At 44.0% G+C, this 21,941-nt stretch overlaps 1 protein-coding gene across 11 annotated transcripts in view; it reads right to left on the bottom strand.

Moving 5' to 3' along the window:
- LOC144115645 (uncharacterized) overlaps positions 1–21,941 on the bottom strand; it is a 45,490-nt gene that overhangs the window by 7,019 nt on the left and 16,530 nt on the right. For 3 of the 11 annotated variants that reach the window (XR_013311493.1, XR_013311495.1, XR_013311496.1), the window contains exons 2-5: positions 21,084–21,225; positions 13,607–13,748; positions 3,486–3,525; positions 18–556 (exon numbers count right to left, since the gene is read on the bottom strand). Coding sequence is in view for 1 of the 11 variants with exons in the window: in XM_077650084.1 (XP_077506210.1) it covers positions 227–556; positions 13,607–13,714 (438 nt within the window). In the remaining 10 variants the exon portion in view is untranslated. Of the gene's footprint in view, positions 1–17; positions 557–3,485; positions 3,526–10,335; positions 10,399–13,606; positions 13,776–13,833; positions 13,951–14,156; positions 14,235–21,083; positions 21,409–21,941 lie in introns of those variants that run through there. The other 8 variants (XR_013311489.1, XR_013311494.1, XR_013311490.1 and 5 more) reach the window with 8 other exon arrangements.

The raw sequence follows: 21,941 nt of genomic DNA, 5'->3' as shown, positions 1-21,941 counted from the left end.
GAACCTCACAATGAGACTTTCTTATGCCTATTTTATTTAAAACCAGGTGCCATTTTGAAATTCACAAGCTAAAACTTCATACTTTAGCTTTCTTCAGTCACAATTAATTTACAAAACTTTTACTGAACCTATTTCAAGCCTGCAGAAGCGGGCATTGAGAAAACTAAAAAAAAAACAAATAAACAGATTATTATCATTAGATTAAAGGCATATGGTGCAGCTGTACCTTGGCCATAGCAATGAGAATGGTGACACGCTGGGTACAGGTCATGGGCCACTCCGTGGCCACACCATTAAGCTGCAGATTAGGGCTAGAACTCAAGATCGACTTCACGGCCCGGACACCAACCCCAGGTACTGGCAGGGCTACGAGGTCAAACTGCCTTCCACAAAGGTAATACTGCACTGATACAGCCAAACAGGCCCAGTATGCCCTGTGAATGGCCACCACCCTCTCTGTACATGTGCCTGACATCCCGTTGCGTCTCGCAAGTGGTTGTGGTGGCTTGCTGTGTGGCAACATTGGCTGGCGCATTGGCCGTGGTTGTGCCTTGGCCTGCAGAATGCAACAGAGCACAAAAAAAAATGTTGACAAAGCATAGACAAACACAGCATAACTCAGTACTGCCAAGAGCACCAGCATGGACAAAGAGCTTGCCTAGATTATTCAGAGTAGGGCTCCTCATTGGACATGTGAAAACAAAGAAAAACTAACCACTGCAGGCACTATAATTTGTGTTCAAATTCGGTTACAAATTGCGTTATTCCACCAAAGTTCCACAATTCGGGTTATTTTTTAAACACGATAGCATTAGAAGCCTCATCAAGACAACAAAGTGGCATCACATAATTTCCAGGTGGCGGGCTGCATCGCCTGCCACCATCTGCCGTCAACCGTAGCAGGTGGTGTACGGGCACAGCTCAGGAAAAGCATTGCATGGGAACAGCAACCTGAGTCTCACAAGCCCCACCACTGAAGTCCAGCAAAGGCATCAACAGCGTTGAATGCTATCGCATTACCAACGCATAATGTAATTAGTTGTGCCTGTGAATTTTTGCAGCAAAGATAAATCACTATTAGCACTCATTTTGTGTACCGCGTCAAATTCTCTGCTTTTTTTGCTCATAATTTTTGAGCAACATAAAAATGGCAGTCTCCATCAAAAAAATACCCTTCAGCAAATCAGATACTGCCCATTTTTGTTTCTAGACAGAAAGAAAAACAATTCAAGGTCAAAGCAGCCATTTTAAATACAGGGCAGCTTTGGAGAACATTCCTGCATTTCATCTTTCTGTCTTGGTCTGGCTCTCCCACAGCCTTGGAGCACGTCAGTGTGGGTAGACCTCAGTGGTGCAATAGTAAGAGCTATGTACAGTATCTGCATTTTTTATCTAGAAAAGTAATTCAGTGCTACTTTTTTTAGATGATCACACACATACATGACATGGCAGGACATCCAAAACAATGAGCATAACTGGCAAGAAACATGAAAGAAGGCAAAGAACAATCTTTAATCGCAACAGGCATGCCAAGGACTTGCCAACATTGAAAGGATGACAAGATGTAACTGTCCGCTCCATCAGAAGTGGAGCATGGATGAAAGAAACTATGCCAAAAGAGTTGACGACAGATCGTATGAGGCCACCATAGGAGACAAGTGTTCCGAGAAGGAACCGAGCGTTCATTAGAAGCCCACCTAAGAGCACAAATGGAAACCAAAAAGGACCAAAAAAGGAACCAGAGTCCAAGGAGATAAATTCTAAAGCTGAAACTAAGCAGCAAAGAATTCACCAGTACCCTGAAATGACTCAAATACGAGTGTGACCAAAATGGGCAAGATTGCTTTCCAAGAGACTTCACGATTTTATTGTTGGAAAACTAGCTAAAAAAGGCGAGGTAAAAAGGGAGTATGTTACAGGAGACTCTCATAGATGGTGCCAGCCACACCAGTGATGCATTGGACCCTCAGCGACCGGAGCAACCGCGAGCAATGTGCCAAGCGCATGAGCCATCGTCTTCCTCCTCACCCTCATATAAACACAGAGCAGATAACGACTCAAACTACAAGTGCCATTTCTCAATCTGCTATGCAGCAGACCCATCGGTGTATTCCTAGTAATTGCACAAATGTAGCCTAGACAGGTATAAAATCTCAGTTATCTCCTAGCAAAATGAAATCTTCAGTTTATTAAGCCATCATAAAATAAACAGGCACAAAACAAGTTGTCTTGCCAACAATTTCTCAAGTTTTTGAGATCATGCAACAGTCAACTCAGTATGTGAAAGCACATTTAAATATACCACTCTCCGCATAACAAACCAAAAGCCAAAGCTGCAAATACTGGCACATCTAATTACTTGAGATTTTTTTGTAGTGATGTCTACAGCGCTATTAAATGTGTAACAGAACCAAAACACATGACCAGGCTTTAAACAGAACAGAAAATAGTTGCCTCAGTCCAAGCCACCAAAATAAACAAGACAGCTCAAATTACAACATCATAGCATTCTCAAGCAGGCTATTATGACTTTTTCAGTTATCCACATGTTAATAGTACCAACACTGGCTCTACATGTTATTAGAAATCTAGACATCATAGATCTCAGGTTGAACAGTAATGAGCAGTAAAGAAATAGTTTTGTCTAAAAAATACAGTTGAATCTCACTAACACAAAGTAGAAGGGGGACCACAATTTATTTCTTTATGACATACTGCAGACCATGAGGCTCAAGCAAGAATGAAGTGCAAATACAAAATAGGATCAAGAGATTGTACACAGTAGGCTGATAAACCGTTCCAATCAGTGATTGTCTATAAAAGAAAGGACTGAAATAAATAAGTCTTAGCAAAGTATGGGACAAGAGAAAGGAGGAGAGTGTCGGATCTGTCGAGTTCTCGATAATGTTCGTTATAATCCAAGTTAGTGGTTAAATAACAAAATAAAAATTTTAATCACAGAAATCGGTGCCAGGAATGTAGGGCAGGGATTAAATTGGACTGCATTACTGCTGCCAATTATAAATTGCTGTTGTTTTACGAGACTGTCGAATATTACTTTCGACTTCAGAACATTAATTTTTAGACCCACCATTCTGCTTTGCCCAAGTCAGTGATCATGCTTTGCAATTCATCCCCTGAGTGACTTAGCAAGGCAATGTCATCAGCGAATCATAGATAACTAAGGTATTCTCCATTAACTCTCATCCCCAACTGTTCCCAATCCACTCCCCTGAATACCTCTCCAACTGTTCCCAATCCATTCCTCTGAACACCTCTTGTAAATGGTGGTGAACAGCATTGGCACGATCATGTCTTCCTGCCCAACACCCTTCTTTATTGGAATTGTATCGCTTACTTCATGAAGGACTATGGTGGCTGTCGAGTGGTTATAGATATGTTCTAGTATTCTTACATAAGGCTCACCTACACCGATTCAGTAATGCCTGAGCCGCTTGAAGTGGTAACGGAATATGTCTACTTACGGCAGGAAGTGACCGCAGATCTGGATCACGAGGGAAACAACTAGAAGAAAAAGAATGGGGTGGAGTATATATGGCCGGCTCTCTCAGATCACGAATGACAGTTTGCCAATATTCCTCAAGAAGAGAGTACATTACAGCTGTATCTTACCAATACTCACCTACGAGGCAGAAACATAGAGGGTAACAAAAAGGGTTCACCTTAAATCGAGGACAACGCAGCGAGCTACGAAAGGGAAAATGATAGGTGTTAACGTTTAGGGACCGCAAGAGGGCAGAGTGGGTCAGAGAACAAATATTGGTTAATGATATCCTAGTCGAAATCAAGAAGAAATAGGCTCAGGCAGGGCGCAGGGCATATAATACTAAGGTAGGATAACCGATAATCAATAATGGTAATGGACTGGATAATAAAAGAAGGCAAGTGTAGCAGGGGGTGGCAGAAAGTTAGGTGGATGGATGAGATAAAGAACCTTGCAGGGATAATATGGCCGAAGCTGGCACAGGACAGGGTTAATAGGAGAAGTATGGGAGAGGTATGGGCCTTTGTCTTGCAGCGGATGTATTCAGGCTGATGCATTAGTGCTGATACTCGAAGAGTATGACTGTACTACAAAAAAATGAAACGGACAGCTTTCCTTTGAATTTTCTTCTTTTTATGTTATAGCATGCAGCCCAGACAATGCTCGCATATTCTACTTTAGACCACATAAGGCTTTGTATATACAAAACCTACACAAAGATACACCAGTCCAGGTTAAAAAACTAACATGCGTTAGTTTTTTAAGCAGGACTGATGTGTCTTTCTCACTTTATGGCTACCAAAACTACCAGAGAAGCCTGCATGAGTGAGAACACATTGGAGAAGGTAGCCTGGCAATACAAGTAATCACTGACAGTCTTTTCATCAAGCCGCCTAGATACCTTGGCTACCAGCTGTGCTACCTGCAGGAGATTGCTGGTGAGGCCTCAAGCAGCAGAATTTATGGACCTCACTCACAAGGCAGTGCCACTGGCATCCTGACAGCAACTATCATCTCAAAAAGGCACTATGGAATTGCAGTATGCTGCCAAGGGCCCAGTCTACAAATTCTTGCTAGTACCAACCTGATGTGCCAGGACACTGCCCTACAGCTCCCACCTGCGCACTAACTGTGTAATGACATAATAAAGGAAAATGCGACCTCTAGAAAAATGTTGACCAGCAATGTCTACAACTGAGCTTTGTCACTTCTGAACACCCTGTAACATCTTGGAACAGATCATATACAACAGATAGGTCATCAAATATTTTTTACCAAACTTCACAGGAAATAACTCGGTTAAAATTCAAAGAAGCTCCTTGCAAAAGTCTCTGGATCTAACAGAATACCAGTGCGCTGCCCATCCCACATAACCACTGCCATCAAGCACATGTTCCGCTTCACCACACTCGAGTCTCGCGATGCATGGCGACAAAGGTTTCCATGCCCCCATTGCAGGAACTAAAAGGAGCAACTCTCGGAGAGAACTTCTTGTTGGGCTAGTTTGTAATTGAACATTGCACTTGTAAGGTGCCAAAACCGCACGCACGCACGCACACACGCGTTCTCTTCTCTTGTGTGTGTGTGTGTGTGCGTGTGGTTTTGGCACCTTAAATGTACAAAACTCTTGGAGGTCTGGTTGATTTCCGGCAACACAAAGAATACCTTTCAATGACAGCAATGCACAACCAGCCTATACATACAACAAAGAAAGGTGTTCACAACACGGACGTTGTGCACCACGATGAATATAGCGATTACTTGTGTGAATACAGTCGTATTTGGATATATCATACTAGGAATCGTGAAACAGCCTGGTATGTTGATAAATCGGTATATAAAAAAAGGCAAAATACAAGCTTGTCTGTCACCTAGAAGCAAGAATACATTGCATCAACGCTAGTAAACCACTGCCTGCTAGCGTGCTGGCAGCGCTAAATTATGGCTAGCGAACACTCGTTAGCTGTCTCTAGCCATAATCTGCTTCGCATCAAAGCCACAGCAGATGTTGCATTTGAACTAGCCACTGCCTACCATAAGATGTCTAATCCTGTTGCCAGTACATTACGAAGAGATTAATCACTCGTTAAATTAAGGCACAGTTGGTTTCCGCACCTTCTGCAGGAAAGCCGGCCCTCAAGAGCCACAACTAGGCTTTAGTTTGGCTGGCTTCACCGCACGACTACTATGCCATGCGGCAGAAATTGAATGTAGCATGAAATTGAGTACAAGAGACCGAAGGCCGCCCTCAAGCACACCTCACGTTCACCTTGTCACACATTTCATAGTATTAGTGCTGCTAGAAGGCGCTCAGGGCAGTGTAGCCAAACCATCTCCATGCACGAAAAGTTATCAAAAAGCATCACTAAGAGAAGCGGCACTTGCAGGGCCATGGCAAACTGTTCAATATACTGAATGGCCAACAAAATTGAGCAACTTTACTAAGCAACTTTCCTGTCTACTTTTGCACAGGTTTTCAAGAAGATAAGCTGTGTGTTCGATATGTCTGATATTTTGAAATACTCTGGTTCAAATATTTGCAGCATTGATTTTTTTTAAACAGATACATAAAGCAAGACCAACTCAAGGTCCCAATGATTCATGTAACCTATTCTTTTATAACCATAATTGGATTGGAAAACATTTATTATCGGCTTGAGTTATAAATGGGTTTGTTGACCTTGTTAGGTGGCTGTCAGTGGAGACTGGCGACGACCTCTTCGGCTCTCGTCACCACCTGTACTTGGGTTTCCACAAAGAAACTCGCATATCTACACTCCTGGGCCCCTCAACCACATCATTTAGTGTTCATGCATTCCTCGCTACATTTACAGCTGAGAGCTACTGCTCCAGGAGGTATGACTACTGCATGAGAAACACACTGCAACCCACTTAAACCTGGCTACTGAATGTAACGTACGCATTTCATTAGATCATTTTTACCAAAGGAACTAGTGAGATTAGGGCAAGCGGTTGCTATTATGATGCATATCACAAACACAACTGCCATAAGCTCCATATACAACCTTTGTCCGTAAAGTTTCGAGACTGATTTATTTTCTTCTCTAGAAATGATTCCCCAAAACAAATGTTTTTGCGTATGTGTAGCTTCATTTTTTCGGGCTAACCTGAGATATTTATGTTAATTGCTGTGGCAGCCGCTAGATAGCACATGTAGAAAAATATGTTGTCACTAGTCGTCTGTGCGTTCTACTGTCATTGAATGTGGAGAGATGGACGTCCACCTCGAACAGCGTGTAAACAAAATTCTGTGTGAAGCTTGACAAGCAAGCCAGACAGATGTATGAGCTCCTTCGTGACGCTTACGGCAACAAGTTATCGCGGGCGCAAGTTTTTGAGTGGCACAAGAGGTTCATTTTGGGGAGAACATCCGTGGAAGACGACACAAGGCAGGGGCTCCCTTCAACCTCACGGAATGAAAACAACGTGGCTCGGATCAGAGAAATCGTACAGCAAGACTGCACCATTACAGTCCGCATGCTATCAGATGCTCTTGACATTAGTAAGACAATGTGACACCAAACTTTGAGTGGGAACTTGGGGAAACGAAAGCTAAATGCCAGACTTGTGACGCATACCCTCACACAGGACCAGGACACATGAGATCAGTGAGTGCTGATTTGCTCTCCGAGGAAGAGAAGGATGCTGCATTCATCGACAGCATCATTGCTGAAGACGAAACATGGTGTTTTCAATACGATCCTCAAACAAAGAGGCAGAGCGCCGAATGGCAGGCCACAAGCACTCCGGCGTCAAGAAAGGTGCGGCAACAGAAGACCAAAACAAAGACAATGGTGATAGTTTTTTTTCAATGCCAGAGGTGTCATACACCATGAGTTCGTCCCACAAGGGCAGACGGTAAATCAGGAGTTTTATATCCGCGTGCTCCAACACATGCGTGATGCACTGCGACGCCGTCGCCCTGACTTATGGGCATCTGGACAATGGAGCCTCCTCCATGATAACGCAAGGCCGCACACTGCTCTCAGCGTGACAAAATTTCTTGCCAAGCACACACAGCATTACTGTACTTCCCCACCTGCCATACTCGCCTGACCTCTCCCCATGCGATTTTTTCCCGTTTCCTCGTGTGAAGCAAGCCCTAAAAGGTCGCTGGATGGGGAGTGTGGAGGCCATTGATGACGCCACTACAAAGGAGCTGACAGCCCTGCCAAAATAAGCATTTTCCAATGGTTTCCAAGACCTCAAGAAGCGTTGGAAGCTGTGTATAGACTGCAAGGGAGACTATTTTGAAGAGATGCTGCACAAATGATTTCAATGTTAAACGAATTTTTTTGATAGACTCAGTCTCGGAACTTTACGGACAAAGGATGTATGTTCTGTCAGCAGGCACTGTAGCACACAAGGCACTTTACTGCTTCCGGGAAGCTTCCGGAAGAGCTCAACTTCAAAATTCTTTTCTCGCTTTAAACAAAAATTACCTCGATAAAATTTCAGAATTGAAAGGCAATGAACCATTCTACGTAACCTGCTATTGTTTGTATATTTACTTTGACCACCTCAGGTTGAAATTAAGTGTTTTTGGCTCAAAACGCACTTTTTGCAACTTTAGTATTTTTTTTACTTCTGTGTACGCAGTTTCATCACCTGTAACATTTATTATAGATACTAGACATCTAGAGGAACAAAACGGCTAATTCCGAATTTCCGAGAGCAAGTTGATGCTTAAAACAAAAAAATGACAAAAATGACACAGTTTCATACTTTTTTCTGATTTCTGAAAAATATTTATGCCATGTAAAGCTGCATGCTCCGAATTACATCAAGACGGAATCTATGAAAATGTCAATGAAAAAATTTTTGAACAGTGTTCTAAAAATTTGAACTCGTTAATAATTATTGAGCAGTGTCTGGTTTCTCGCCTTTTCTAAATATTCAAACTGCCCTCACTTCACGAATTATTTTTTTTCGGCACAAATGTTTCAGGCTTTCATTACACACATTACGATAAGTTTCCATGAATTTTTTTGAACAAATTGGAGATGGTCGAGCACAACACCTGCGACGTTTGGCGTGGAATGACCCTACTTTTAGATAAGGCTTTTCTACACCCTGGTTCCTTAATGCCTGCACGACTGTTAATGTTTCGATTGAGTCAAATACTTTCAGTAATCTATGAAGGCTACGATGGTTATACTCTGCACATTTCTCTTTCATCTGATTGATATTGTGAACATCATTTATTGTTGAGTAGTCTTTATTACAGCTTGCCTGGTTATTTGGTGGGTTGAAGTCTAAGGTTTTCCTGATTCTATTAGCAACTACCTGAGCAAATACCTTGTAGATAACAGGCAGTGTGCTGATCAGTCCAGTTCTTAGTCCTTAACGCCCCCTTTTTTATGGATTGAGATGAAGTTAGCGTTCTTCCATGATTCCAGTACGCCCAAGGTCATAAGGCAATGTGTATACAGGGTGGCTCATTTTTCGAGCACAATCTCCTCACCACCCTTCAACAGATAAGCTGTTACCTGATCCTCACCAGCTATGTGCCTGAGGCAAAGAGTGACTTAGACAGGATGAAAGAAGTAGAGACACAATGCTGAGACACATGTACTGACTAGCTCAAGAAAGTACCCTTTAGTTGCTTTTCCTCTCTGCATTGCTCCTGAGACTTTCATTACTTCCTCTTTTGTTACTTGCGGGATGTCCAATTTTTGTGTCCACAACTCTCTCTCTCTCCACAACGTCCAGATTACAGTGGCCACTGTGGAGATTTGTGTAGAATTCTTTGGCCAGTTTAACCCTCTTATCCATATTGCTAATGATATTGCCCTACCTTTCTCTCGACATATAGGCCTGACTTTTGCCTATGCCTGAGAGATTGCCAGTATCCACGCTAACCATTCTACTGCCTGCTTCTACTGCGCACTCCGTAATGATAACTGTAAGAATGTCATTCATCACTTGAAAATTAAGATCACTGTTATCGATTAAAGCCGATTATCTGTTCTGCAGTGAGATCTTGAATTTCTCGACTATTCTTCTTAAAACTAACTCTATAATGAGATTTTACTTCACTAGTTTCTTTCCTTCCCTCTTCAACCCTAGGCTAATTTGAGCCCTTATCATCCTATAGTCTCTACATTGCACCTTTCCGAAGACCTCCACATCATGCACGAGTCCAGGTTGAGCACATAATATTCAATTTTATTTTTAATCGCGCCACTTGGAATTTCCACATCCACTTTCTGTCCACCTGTTTGCAGAAGGTAGTCATGATCCATAAATTATTTCTCTTAGCGAACTCAACTAATAACTCCCCCAGCTATTCCTACAGCCTGTGCCATAGTGTCCCACTGCCTGGTCTCCAACCTGTTTCTTGCCTACCTAAGCACCGAAGGTGCAAATCAGTTTGCAAAACTTTGCTCACTGCTGATTCCATGTATTCAAACAAGCTTTCAACTATCTGGTCGTAATGGTTGGATGTAGGTCTGTAGGCCTGTACTACATTCAGTTTGTACCTCTTCTTAAGTTTAATTACGATAGCTGCCTTCCTCTCGTTAATACTCTGGAATTCCTCTGTTTCCAGCTATATTCTGATTGATGAGGAATCCCACATTTAGCTCTTGCCTGCCCACCAATACACGATACCATAGTATGTGCCTACCCTTTAACACTGTATAAGCTTCATCTGTCCTCCTAACCTAAATAAGCCCAATGACATCCCATATAATACCTGCTAGTTTCTCGAAGGGCACTGCTAGACTAGCCTCGCTAGAAAAAGTTAACGCTAAATGCTTCCAGGATCAGTTCCCAATGGTGGCCTGTCCAGAGCCAGAGATCCTTACCATACTCCGCTGCAGCCCAGGTCTAACAGCCGCCTAGGTCAGTTGCTCCACAGCCGCTGGGGACTGCGGGCAAGGAATAATTGGCTTATTCATACAGGAGGTTGTAGCCAAGCACTACAGGAGGGTAGCGAAATTGCGTTCTGGTGAGGGAGTGAGTTGTCGGCTCTGATTACCGAGATCAAGCAGCACTCCACGCCTGGCTATGCAATTCCATTGACAAGCGGAGTTTGTTTTATCCAGTGGAGAACAGCACGGCATCAGGATTTCAACCGCAGTCCTTTTCCACACTAGGCAGATGCTCTATTCTACATCATTGCTGATATATTGCTGCTACTATCTATAGAATGCTGGGATGATGGTATTCTTTTACTTTTTTCGGTCCACATTTTCGAGAAAGTTGAGTAAAATCAATTTTAGCGGTTAACTTTCCTAGGGCGAAGGTATCAAATTCGTTAAATGCAAATTAAACTGTTAGCAAATCGAAATTTCTTCATAACAAAAATTTTGCAAAATCAGGCTTTGTAAATTCAGGCTTCACTATTTTATGAACCTACTTCAGAATGCGCACTCGTGACATTACATGCTGTTCTCACTTTAGACTCTGGACACTTATACACACATTCAAAATCTCTTCTGTGCCACGTTCTGGTGCTGAGAGCTATTGGCGTTAATAGCAAAGTGAAAAACACACTTTCAGGATGAATACATACAATATGCACTCAAAAACTTTACCATCTGTGAAGTACTCTTAAAGGAATATGCAGATAAAAAGCAGAATTTTTGTCCAAAAATTCCCCTTTTGGTTCTTGCTTGTTTATGTGTAAGCCTCTCTCTTTCATATCCAAGAGTACCAGCACAGAGTACAAAGTGAAAATTACTAAAACATGCGATGTAACAATGCCTAGTAACTGAAAAATTAGCACTACTGAGCTACTTTCAAAATGGCAAAAAATTTCAGTAGGGACATTTCCCTTCATTGCGGTGCAGCAGGCAGAGAGAATAAGCCTTCCTATTTCGGATGCAATCTCTGGAAGTTTCGTAGCTTGAAATAAAAATTACAAACGTGTTTTTTTCTACTTCCATTAGTGTTTGTGCATGACAGTTCTGAACTTACATTCATCACGTCACAATGAAATTTGGTAAAGATATGCTTGACTATATGCAGAATGCAGCCACACTTAATATGGCCAGATTTCGGTGTGACAGCCCCACTTTTAGGGCAGAGGTCACGCTGTCCCACCAACCTGGCTGTGAGACGGTGTTTTGTCCCACTTTGGCTCCATGACTGAAGGCCGAATGGAGAAGAACGGCCGTTATTACTATGTGGCCGAATTCCAAACAAACTTTCACAGGATGCAGATACGCTGCGGCGAGAATAGACAGCAGAGGCCATCCCGCCCCTTTTAAGGAAGCCGTAGTATCTATACATGGGCCAGTTTGTTTGGATTAAGATGAAAATAACAGCAAGCGAAAGATGGCGGTCAAGATACAGAGAAACACAGGATAAGCTAGTGCAGAGGGTTGGGTTAGTTTGGTATCGATCACTATTCATAACTACAAGTGCATAGAAACGAGGACGAGTGAAGAAAAAAAATGACAGGAGAATCAGACATCTAAGGCGAAAATTCTGTGAGAGCAGTTGGATTTATCCTGGATTATTACTTTGGTACTTTTACTCTAAGCTGAGACTACACACATGAGAGAGAGTTTTTTCTGGAGGATGAAGATGGACGGAGGCGGGTCGAGGGTCGGCAGCCTCTTTGCTATGGGTGTGGAGTGGGGATGTGGCACTTCTGGAAGGTAGCTGGCTTTCCTACTGTGTCTTTTAATTTGATTTTGTCTTCGCTTTTTCATTGTGCTGCTGCACTAGTTATGAGTGGATCCTTGTGGAGGGTGGTAGTGGCATGGGGAGATGAATAGAGGTAGTTGGTAGTGGGGTGGCTACAACACCCCCCCCCGGTCCCACTTCGGCGGGCGATGAAAATGGTCACATTGGCCATACTATTCCTATTCCAATTTATGGTTACCAAATGGATTGAATTTTGTTGGAACGATTGTAGTCCCATCATAAAGAGGCATTCTAATCAGCCTATTTTTTTATATTCAGAAATTTTATACATGGTACACAATTTCATCTTTGCTCATAAAGATCACAGTGAGCAAAAAAATATTTCTCAGTGCCGTCGTGAGTATATACTGAAGACAAGTAGGTACACAAAAACATCCCTATTTTTAAAATGAATGGCTTGCAAAATATTGAACTAATCAATATAGAAAATTGGCAAAAGATTTAAAAAGAACTGGCAAAAACATCTCAACTGTGAAATTTTTATTCACCTGACCCAAATAACAATATATTTTTGTTCTGGGGTATACCTCTTTAGTAAAGTGCTTCTCAAGCCAGGATAAAACATTTTTTTGCGACAAGTAACAATGGTCCCACATATCCTAATGTGATCACAAACGAGGCATTGAGGCTGTGTTGAATTCTAACTTATATTTGAAGCTGCAGATACTGACAGGGAGTATGCAAAGCTCAAGTTCAAATTCTCACTTCCAAGTCATCGTAATCAAACCATAAAAAAACTCTACCAAGAAGTTCCTAGCCCTCCAGAGCAAGTACACTACATATGTTTCACATTATAATGGTGGTCTTAAAGAAGAAACACATGAGAATAGATTACATTAGCGGCGTTCAGAGTTTCGTACACTTAAATACATGGTTAAAACTGCAATGCAATATTACCCAAGAAACAACACGTCATTCATAGCTCGAGAGAAGAATCTCGTTTCACAAAAGAATGTACTAAAACCCTTAAAAGCATTAAATACATCAGCTTTAACACAGTGGCATACTTGTGCTTAATAAGTGCGGTAATTATCTCCTTTTGGATGCTCTTACCTTGCAGTTCGGTGCATTTTATTTACTATAGAAATGGTATACTTTTCTACCCAGCCCAAGTCTTAAAAAAATATCACCGTTTTTCTTTAACAGATCTCTCGACACAACAGACACCGTTGGATGCTGCTCTGAAAACCATACCTTTATCATCATGACTGTGAAAGACTAAAAACGTTCAGGAGTCATATACTCAGAAAGACACTTCTGCAAGACTAGTGAGCAGCCAACCAAAGAAATGAAAGGCATGACCGCACACAGCTTGAAGTCACATAGGCAGTGCAGCCAACACAAGGTTCACGAACAATGAAGAGCGCACCAAAAGTACCAGTAAACATGGAAGCGCAAGAGGTAAACAGCCTGAGACCCTACCTGTGGCGATACTCGGCAGCCGCTTTTTGCAACGTGGTGGAAGGGGTTCTGCCATCCTGTCCGCAACCGGCATTCCCACCAGTCCCAGTTCATTTGCCAGTACAGCATTGCCAGTCATTATTTCCCGGTGTCACTACTAAAGCTGCGTAGAAGGGAAGAAAAGACAGCACTATTTATACTACACTTGAGTCACTACAGAGTGCATTGATGGCCACTGCGATACTGACGAAATGCACGGGAGCTGCGAGGGTGTCACCAGCTGCCAGAATCCTTTCCACATCGTTTCTGATGCCTGGCCCGCATGGAGCATTTTTTGCACGTGAGAACGCACAGCTGAGCTTGATGATGATGATGATGGCCTCTGGCTGAATGGCACGTACCCACGGTGGAGGATTGGCCAGGGTACATTGTTGATACAAATGCACACATGGGTAAGGAGAGGAGTAACTAGATAATTTTGTGAAGAAGATGCAAATTTGGAGAAAAAAGGTAAAGAAAAAGCCGTGAATTCACATTTTAGCATAAGAATCAACCTGATGCAATTATATACCCGTGAATAAAATCGCAGACAGGTTTCAAGGCACATCCCTTGGCGCTTGCCCCAAAGGAGAGTAGGATCGGAATAGATAGAGGGAGCCCCAGTCGAGCGAGGGGGAACTCCAAGTACGTTCTACGGAGAGAAGCGAGCTGCCAGCAAAAGAGGAAAAAGTTATCTATTGACTATTTCGCCACAAGACTCGCAAAGGTTGGTCAGCGATAACCCTGATCGACATAAATAGAGATTTAGTCGCGGTAATCAGCAACACAAGAGGGTCATGGACACCTCACGTTTCCTCGAACTGCACATCCGCACACTCCAAGGAAATGCCAGGTGTTGAAAATCCGCTACAGCAAGGAGAGGCTCATGGCTCAAGTAGTGGAGGCGCTGGAACCGTTGGAAGCGTGCTGCCGTCAAGAAGACAGTATTAGGTACGATGGAACAATAGGTCCCCCAAGGCCGGACTTAGCTAAAAAATCAGCCCTCTCATTAGAAACAATGCCACAGTGCCCAGGGACCCAGTGAAAACAAACTTCTGTAATATGTGGTGGAAGAAAAAATCGAAGGGAACAGCTCATAGGAGTATCCCTCGATTTTTCGAGTGCTGTCAAGGCGGAAAGGCTGTCTGAAAGTATAATAACCTGAGAGATATTTAATGGAATCCTGATTAAGGCCACCTCAATGGCCAGAAACTCGGCGACAAAAATAGGGGTATAGCCAGGGGCCCGAAATGAATAGCTGCAATCAAGAGCCATTGAGTAAATGCCAAGGGCTGCCTTTTCATTTTGCCGGGAGGCGTCTGTAAAAACAGCAATATGGTTAGGAAAATTATCTCCTCAATAAGCCTTTTTAATACACTGGGAGGCAGATCTTTCGCATTCCCTGGGAGGGTGTCATCAAAGGAGATCACAGGGTCAGCGCGGATGGGGATAACTGGTACTACAGAATTTATTGATACAGAAATTTTTGACAGCAGGGAATTAGTGAACACAACCTGCGGAAGCTTATAATTAGGCCAAAAAGTACAAAAGAATAGAGATGGGTTCGTTGTGAAAATGGAGTTAGCCAATCCAGGAACACGCTCCAAAGACCTTAAAAACGTCCGCACAGTAAGAAGCTGAAACCTCGAATTAAGATCAAATATCCGCGCCTCCAAGTACAGCACAGCATTCACCACTGATTTAGGCAGACCGAAGCAAAGACACAGAGCGCGGCATTCCATAACAAACAGGGGTTCAAGCTTGTACTTCGGGCACCCAGAAAAGAGAACAGAGCCGAATTCAAGTATTGGCCGCACATAGGCCTTATAAAGAAAGAGCAAAGTGTCACGACGCATAGCAAATTTTTTGTTGCTGATCCTAGACAACCGGCCAAGGGCACACTCACCTTTAAGCAAAGTGCTTTTAATATGGCACCACCAGTCGAACTGCGGGTCATATATTATACCCAAATATTTAACTGAATCAACTTGCGGGGTAAGGATAAAATGATAAGACAAAGAAATGTAAAGAGGGGATGACGGTGGAAAAACAAGGGCGGCACACTTCTTGACATTTAAAGTTAACATCGGGCTGTCGAGCCAAACTTCAAGAGCATTTAAATACTCCTGCAACAATTGATACAGGATATGAATATTTTTGGCAGAAGCGAAAAAAGCAATATCATCAGCATACACATAACCTTTGACCTCCGGGTGAATAGGGATATCACGCATTAGTATGTTAAACAACAACGGCGAAAGAACGGAGCCTTGTGGGACACCTCTGGACTGGGCGTATGTGTTAGAATTTAATGCACCCTTAGAGCAAAAGAAAGATCTGGTGCTTAAGAACTCCCTTATCCATGCAAAGAGGTACAAAGGAGGTTGTACACCAGCTAGTTTTTGAAGCAAAATGCTGTGTTCAACGCTGTCATACACCTTAGCAATATCTAAGGTAACCAGAGCAGATACCTCTTTTTGCATCATAGCAACCCTAATACGGCTCTCCAAGTCTATGTGCGCGGTACAGATTGAACACCCACTGCAAAAACCAATCTGAGCCTCACTGAAGCCTCGAAGAGACAGAACATGATTTGTGAGGCGGCTAAAAATTACCCGTTCTACAAGCTTAACCAAATTTGATGTGAGAGCAATCGGCCGAATATTATCGAGCTCAAAACCCTTTGTCTGGTCTTTCAGCAATAAAATTATTTTCGCTGTTTTCCAATTTTGTGGAATCCAGGCTTTTCCCAAAGACGAGTTGACAATCTGCAAGAGGTCCAGGGCAGTCTTGCAATAGTATCTTCAGCATGCCAACAGTCACTCCGTCAACCCCAGGGGCAGCAGACTGCAGACAATTTACTATAGACGTTAAATCAGATGCAGAGACCTCAGTAAAATCTGCACTCGAATAGAATGGGGTCGAAGGAAAGGCAGTGCGAGCATGAAAACGCGCAGCAAGGCCCTGAGCTATGGACTCCAATTGTTCTTCTTCATCCCGAGGGGGCAGCACTGTGGATAAAGCGATATGAGAAGAGGGCAGCACGTTAGTACGTTCCATGTATCGATAGAGAGATTTCCGATTGACTGGGTTGGACAAATAGGTGTTCAGATTTGCACTGTAATCATCCTTAGCCTTAGATATGCTGCAAAGAATTTGTAATTGATCCAATTCTTAGGGCACAGGTTATGCGCTAGGCTCTTCCATGCGGCTTTCCTCTGACGATAAGCTTTTTCGCATGCTCCATTCCACCAGTTCGAAGGAGTCTTATTTTGAACGGTTGACTGAACCGTAAAGACTGATCGCCGAGTGGCGTCTAACACGGAAGTTAAAACTTGAGGACCGCAGTAAGAATTATCTGAGGGAACAACCGACGAGAAGGCCTCACCTAGAAGTCTCTTGAATAGTGTAGTATTGACAAATTTATGAGCGTAACCAGTCGCCCTAAGCGGGCTGCATGCAATAGTGAAAGTAATTGGATAGTGGTCACTTGACGTACCGTGGTCAATTGTAGACCACAAAGATACCCGAATACGACTGACAGCTAAAATTAAATCAATAGCTGACTGAGAATTTGCCCTCATGTAAGTTATGGCACGACTGTTATAACAGCACACACCATTTGCTGACAGCCAAGACCAAAGTAACTGCCCGCTGTAGTCTGTCCTCACACCCCATATAAAATAGTGCGAATTGAAGTCCCCAGCCAGAACTACATTTTTGCTGTTGCGCAGTAAAGCGTCTAGCCCGTCCGTGCTGCGGACATTTGCGGGGAAGTCAATATTCGCAACTGTAACAGGGGCACACTGCAGCACAAGGATGTCAACTGCAAGAATCTCACAATCAGGTTGCATTAATTTATGAGACACTTTAGCACGATGGTACAGTTTTGATGAAATCAATGTTACCAAGCCTCCAGCCCTGCCGTTTGGGCGATCAGCTCTAAAAACAGAGTAGCTTTCAATTGCAAAAGGATGATTTGGAGAGAGCCACAATTCTTGTAGTAAAATAATGTCTGGAGAAAAATGAAGAATAAGCTGCTGTGAATCGTGGAAAGAAGATGTGATAGATCGACAATTACACTGGAGAACTGAAATACCTGCCATGATTACTGCATTAAACATGAGGCAGCAACAGCCTCTTTCAACACATCTGATTTATTTGCAGTTCCTGATGAACATTTCTTAGTCTTGACATGCAGATGGTCTGATTTAGTAGAAGAGGAAGCACGACGCTTCTGAGATTGAGTTGTCATTTCAACATCTGACTCACAAGCGTTAGAGAGGGAGACTGGGTCAGAGACATTTACACTCACAGGCATGGAGGCAGAAGGGGTGATTGGTTGAATATTGTCAGCAGATACATTGGATGGAGAACCGGTAGACCAGGCTAGGTTCGCCGGGCGTACGGCCAACCCATCGTCACAAGCATCCGTCAGTACGTGTCCCTGGTCACCCGTGTCGCATTGTTCAAAGGCCATCTTCAATTCAACATGACGTGCAAGTCTTTAGCACTTATTCCACGATCGCTTCGTTTGATTCGTCCCGTCTGCACACCCTTCGGGCTGAGCGTTATTGCGAAGGCTGAACGTTCGCTCCTCCAAGCCAGGATACTTGAATGCAAAGAAAAGCTTAGAGCAATGGAAAATGAAGCCTTTTTCGCCCGCCGCCGCCTGGAATCCCGCTACCCGAAGGAATTTCCTAGCATTCAGCTGCATGCCAATCATAAAGCAACCATGGTGTCCCGGTCCGCTGACCGTGCACACAATAACAAGTTACGTCAACTCCTTCCGCTCCCTTCAACTACAGAGAAAGCTGCGCCTTCAACGGTTATCCATAACCTTTCTTCTTATAAACCCAACAGCGCCGAGCTTTCTGTTTTAAACCTGGGCCTAAATTTCAACACTGGACCTACCCTGGATGCCAAAAAACTTGTGTGTGCCGTGGAAAACGCAGTTAACCAGGTTGAAACTTCGCGCCGAGATGAAGCAAGGACTCGTGCTGTCAGCGTCCTCTCCAGGTACCACCCGCAGCATCACACGTCCCCACTGACCACTGAACAGCGTGAAGCTGTGAGGAGCCTTCGCAAGAACATGGATCTTGTTATACTTCCAGCAGACAAAGGAAACACGACAGTTCTTCTGGACCGCAATGACTACATAAGCAGAATGCAAAGCCTACTGCAAGATGACGCCACCTACTCCCGTCTCGACAAGGACCCGACCGCAAAGGTGCAGCGCGCTTTACAAAGACTTCTTTCTGACGTGTTCAAATTCGTTCCTCCTTCCCACAAAGCACTTTGCTTCAAACTTCAAACTGTTGTGCACGAATGGTTCCGCCCCCGCTCTTTACGGGCTTCCAAAGGTGCACAAACCTGGTATGCCGATGCGGCCCATCGTAGAATACAGTCGTTCTCCTCTTCACAGTTTATCCAGCTACCTTCACCGGATCCTCAGGCCACTTGTCGGTCTCGGCTCAACACACGTACGCAACTCGACTGACTTCATCAAGAAGGTAAGCGACGTATCACCGGACGATGACGAGTACATGGTTTCGTTTGACGTCAAGTCGCTTTTCACATGCATTCCCGTTGACCTCGCCATACAAGTGTGTTCTGCTGCCCTTGAAGCTGACAATTGTTTACCACAAAGGACCCCCATTGACATTCCAGATCTCCGCAGGCTCTTACAGTTCTGCCTGGACAACACTTATTTCGTCTTCCAAGGCTCTTTTTACCGACAACTTCAGGGCACACCAATGGGCGCCTCTATCTCAGTGACTGTTGCGAATCTGACTATGGAATTTGTTGAGCGCCGTGCCCTTGAAACATCCCCATCACCGCCAAGAATCTTTCTTAGATATGTAGATGACTGCTTCTGCCTCATTCGGAAAGATGATTTGCTGGCCTTTTCGTCCCATTTAAATTCCATTGAAGAAGCGATTGATTTCACTGTCGAAGAAGAAATTAATGGCGCGTTGCCCTTCCTGGACGTATTGGTAAAACGAAACAGTGGAAAGCTATCATTCAGCATCTACAGGAAACCCACCCACACCGGAAGATACCTTAACTTCAAATCTGTGCACCCGGCTAATCAAAAGAAATCTGTTGCCACAACCTTGTTCAAACGCGCTGAACGCATATGCAGTTTTCCTGAAGATCGGGCAGTCGACTTTGGTACTGTACGGCAAGAACTCACGCGAGACGAGTACCCAGCTGCTTTTGTGGCATCCGCTGAAAAGCAGTTATCTTGCCCCACACGTGAAAATCCAGTGTTGTCCCCTCTGAAACAAACCGCTGTTCCCTACACACCTGGAATAAGCGAAGCCTTGGCGCGTATTCTGCGCACATTCCAAGTTCACGTTGCCCATGTCCCCACAAGGAAACTTTGGCATGCGCTGGTTAACGTCAAAGACGTTCTCCCCAAAGAAAAGTACCCTGGCGTTGTTTACAGCGTCCCCTGCTCTGATTGTGACAGCGTCTACATCGGCGAGACTGGTGATTTTAATAGACGCCTAAAAGAACATTGTAATGACGTTAAAAACAAAAAAGTGAACTCTAATGCTATCGCCGATCACTCCGTATCAACTGGCCACGATATTGACTGGGGTGGGGCACACGTGCTGGCAACTGAAAAGAATCTGTACCGTCGCCTTCACCTCGAATCATTATTCATTCAAACGACTAATCGCACCCTCAATCGCAACACTGGAAATCTAACTCCTGTATACGCACGCTCCCTGCGCCCTCTTTTCAAACGTATTTAATCCTGTTGCACTTTCTAATCCTTCTCATTGTGAACAAGGCTCCCGTACGGGAGCCGAAACGTCATTTTGTTGTTTTTTGTTTTTTACTTTTGGTCGGCGTCCTCCTTTTAAGTTTTATTATGATCGTCCCCGACCAGACGAGTTTTCGTCCAACTCTCGACTTCATGAACACAGTCTGTGCGGAAATTACCTGAGATAATGCATCACTGAACATATTGATCATGCGGTCAAGTACTCCAGCAACAGCCTTCTCTACTGCAGCGACGACCGACTTTGTTAAGATTGTCTCCACATCGGCAGCAGTCGTGTGGACAACATTTGCGTACGAGCTCTGTCGTCTGTCAAGAAGGGCATAAGCATCTGCACGTGAGCACCGTTCGCATTGAATAATGTCCAAGACAAACTGTTCATCAGCACACTTCGGGCAGGTGGGATCGTCAGCTGTGTGACCAGAGTGGCAAAGGCAACAGCTAAATGACTCACAAGTGCAGACGTCGGAAGCATGATCAATGCCACAAATGCGGCAGCGCGTTGCCGACTTGCAAGATTTCCAACCAAAGGAATGAAAGGCATCACCACACACAGCTTAAGTCACATAGGCAGTGCAGCCAACACAAGGTTCACGAACAATGAAGAGTGCACCAAAAGTACCAGTAAACATGGAAGCGCAAGAGGTAAACAGCCTGAGACCCTACCTGTGGTGATACTCGGCAGCTGCTTTTTGCAACGTGGTGGAAGGGGTTCTGCCATCCTGTCCGCAACCGGCATTCCCACCAGTCCCAGTTCATTTGCCAGTACAGCATTGCCAGTCATTATTTCCCGGTGTCACTACTAAAGCTGCGTAGAAGGGAAGAAAAGACAGCACTATTTATACTACACTTGAGTGACTATAGAGTGCATTGATAGCCACTGCGATACCGACGAAATGCACGGGAGCTGCGAGGGTGTCACCAGCTGCCAGAATCCTTTCCACTTCGTTTCTGATGCCTGGCCCGCATGGAGCGTTTTTTGCACGTGAAAACGCACAGCTGAACTTGCACAATCATAAGTGTGTATCGTGCCTGCTCCTTGCTCCCGTGATGGAGCAAGTTTGGAACCGTGGCTGCGTGCGTTTCACACGCGCAGCGTCTTCTCGTGCAAACGCTCAGGCTTGAAAGCGGTCATCCGGCCGATAGCTCTAACATCTAATTTAGTAAAGCTCATAGAAAGAATTGTGTTCAGCCGCCTATCCGCGCATATCTCAGTAATGAATGCATTGAGCTCTGCCCAGATTGGCTTTCGCCGGGGATGCTCCACTTGCTCTGCCCATGTGGATTTGGAGAGCGGTATCCGCCTTGCTATGCAAAACAAGGAAGTTTCAGCATTAGTGATGCTTGACATTGCTAAAGCATATGCCAGTGTTGAATATTCGATCCTTCTCTCTAAATTGGCATTATTACGCACACCGTACTACATTTATGCATGGATCCATGAATTTTTAACAGGACGGCAGTTCTTTTGCTCCAACGGTTCCTTCACTTCAGACACCTATGTCCAAACCAGAGGAGTGCCAC

This window comes from Amblyomma americanum, chromosome 1, assembly GCF_052857255.1.
Source record: "Amblyomma americanum isolate KBUSLIRL-KWMA chromosome 1, ASM5285725v1, whole genome shotgun sequence".
Lineage (NCBI taxonomy): Eukaryota > Metazoa > Arthropoda > Arachnida > Ixodida > Ixodidae > Amblyomma > Amblyomma americanum.
Note: the sequence above shows the minus strand (reverse complement) of the source record. Positions and strands in the feature narration are given on the sequence as shown.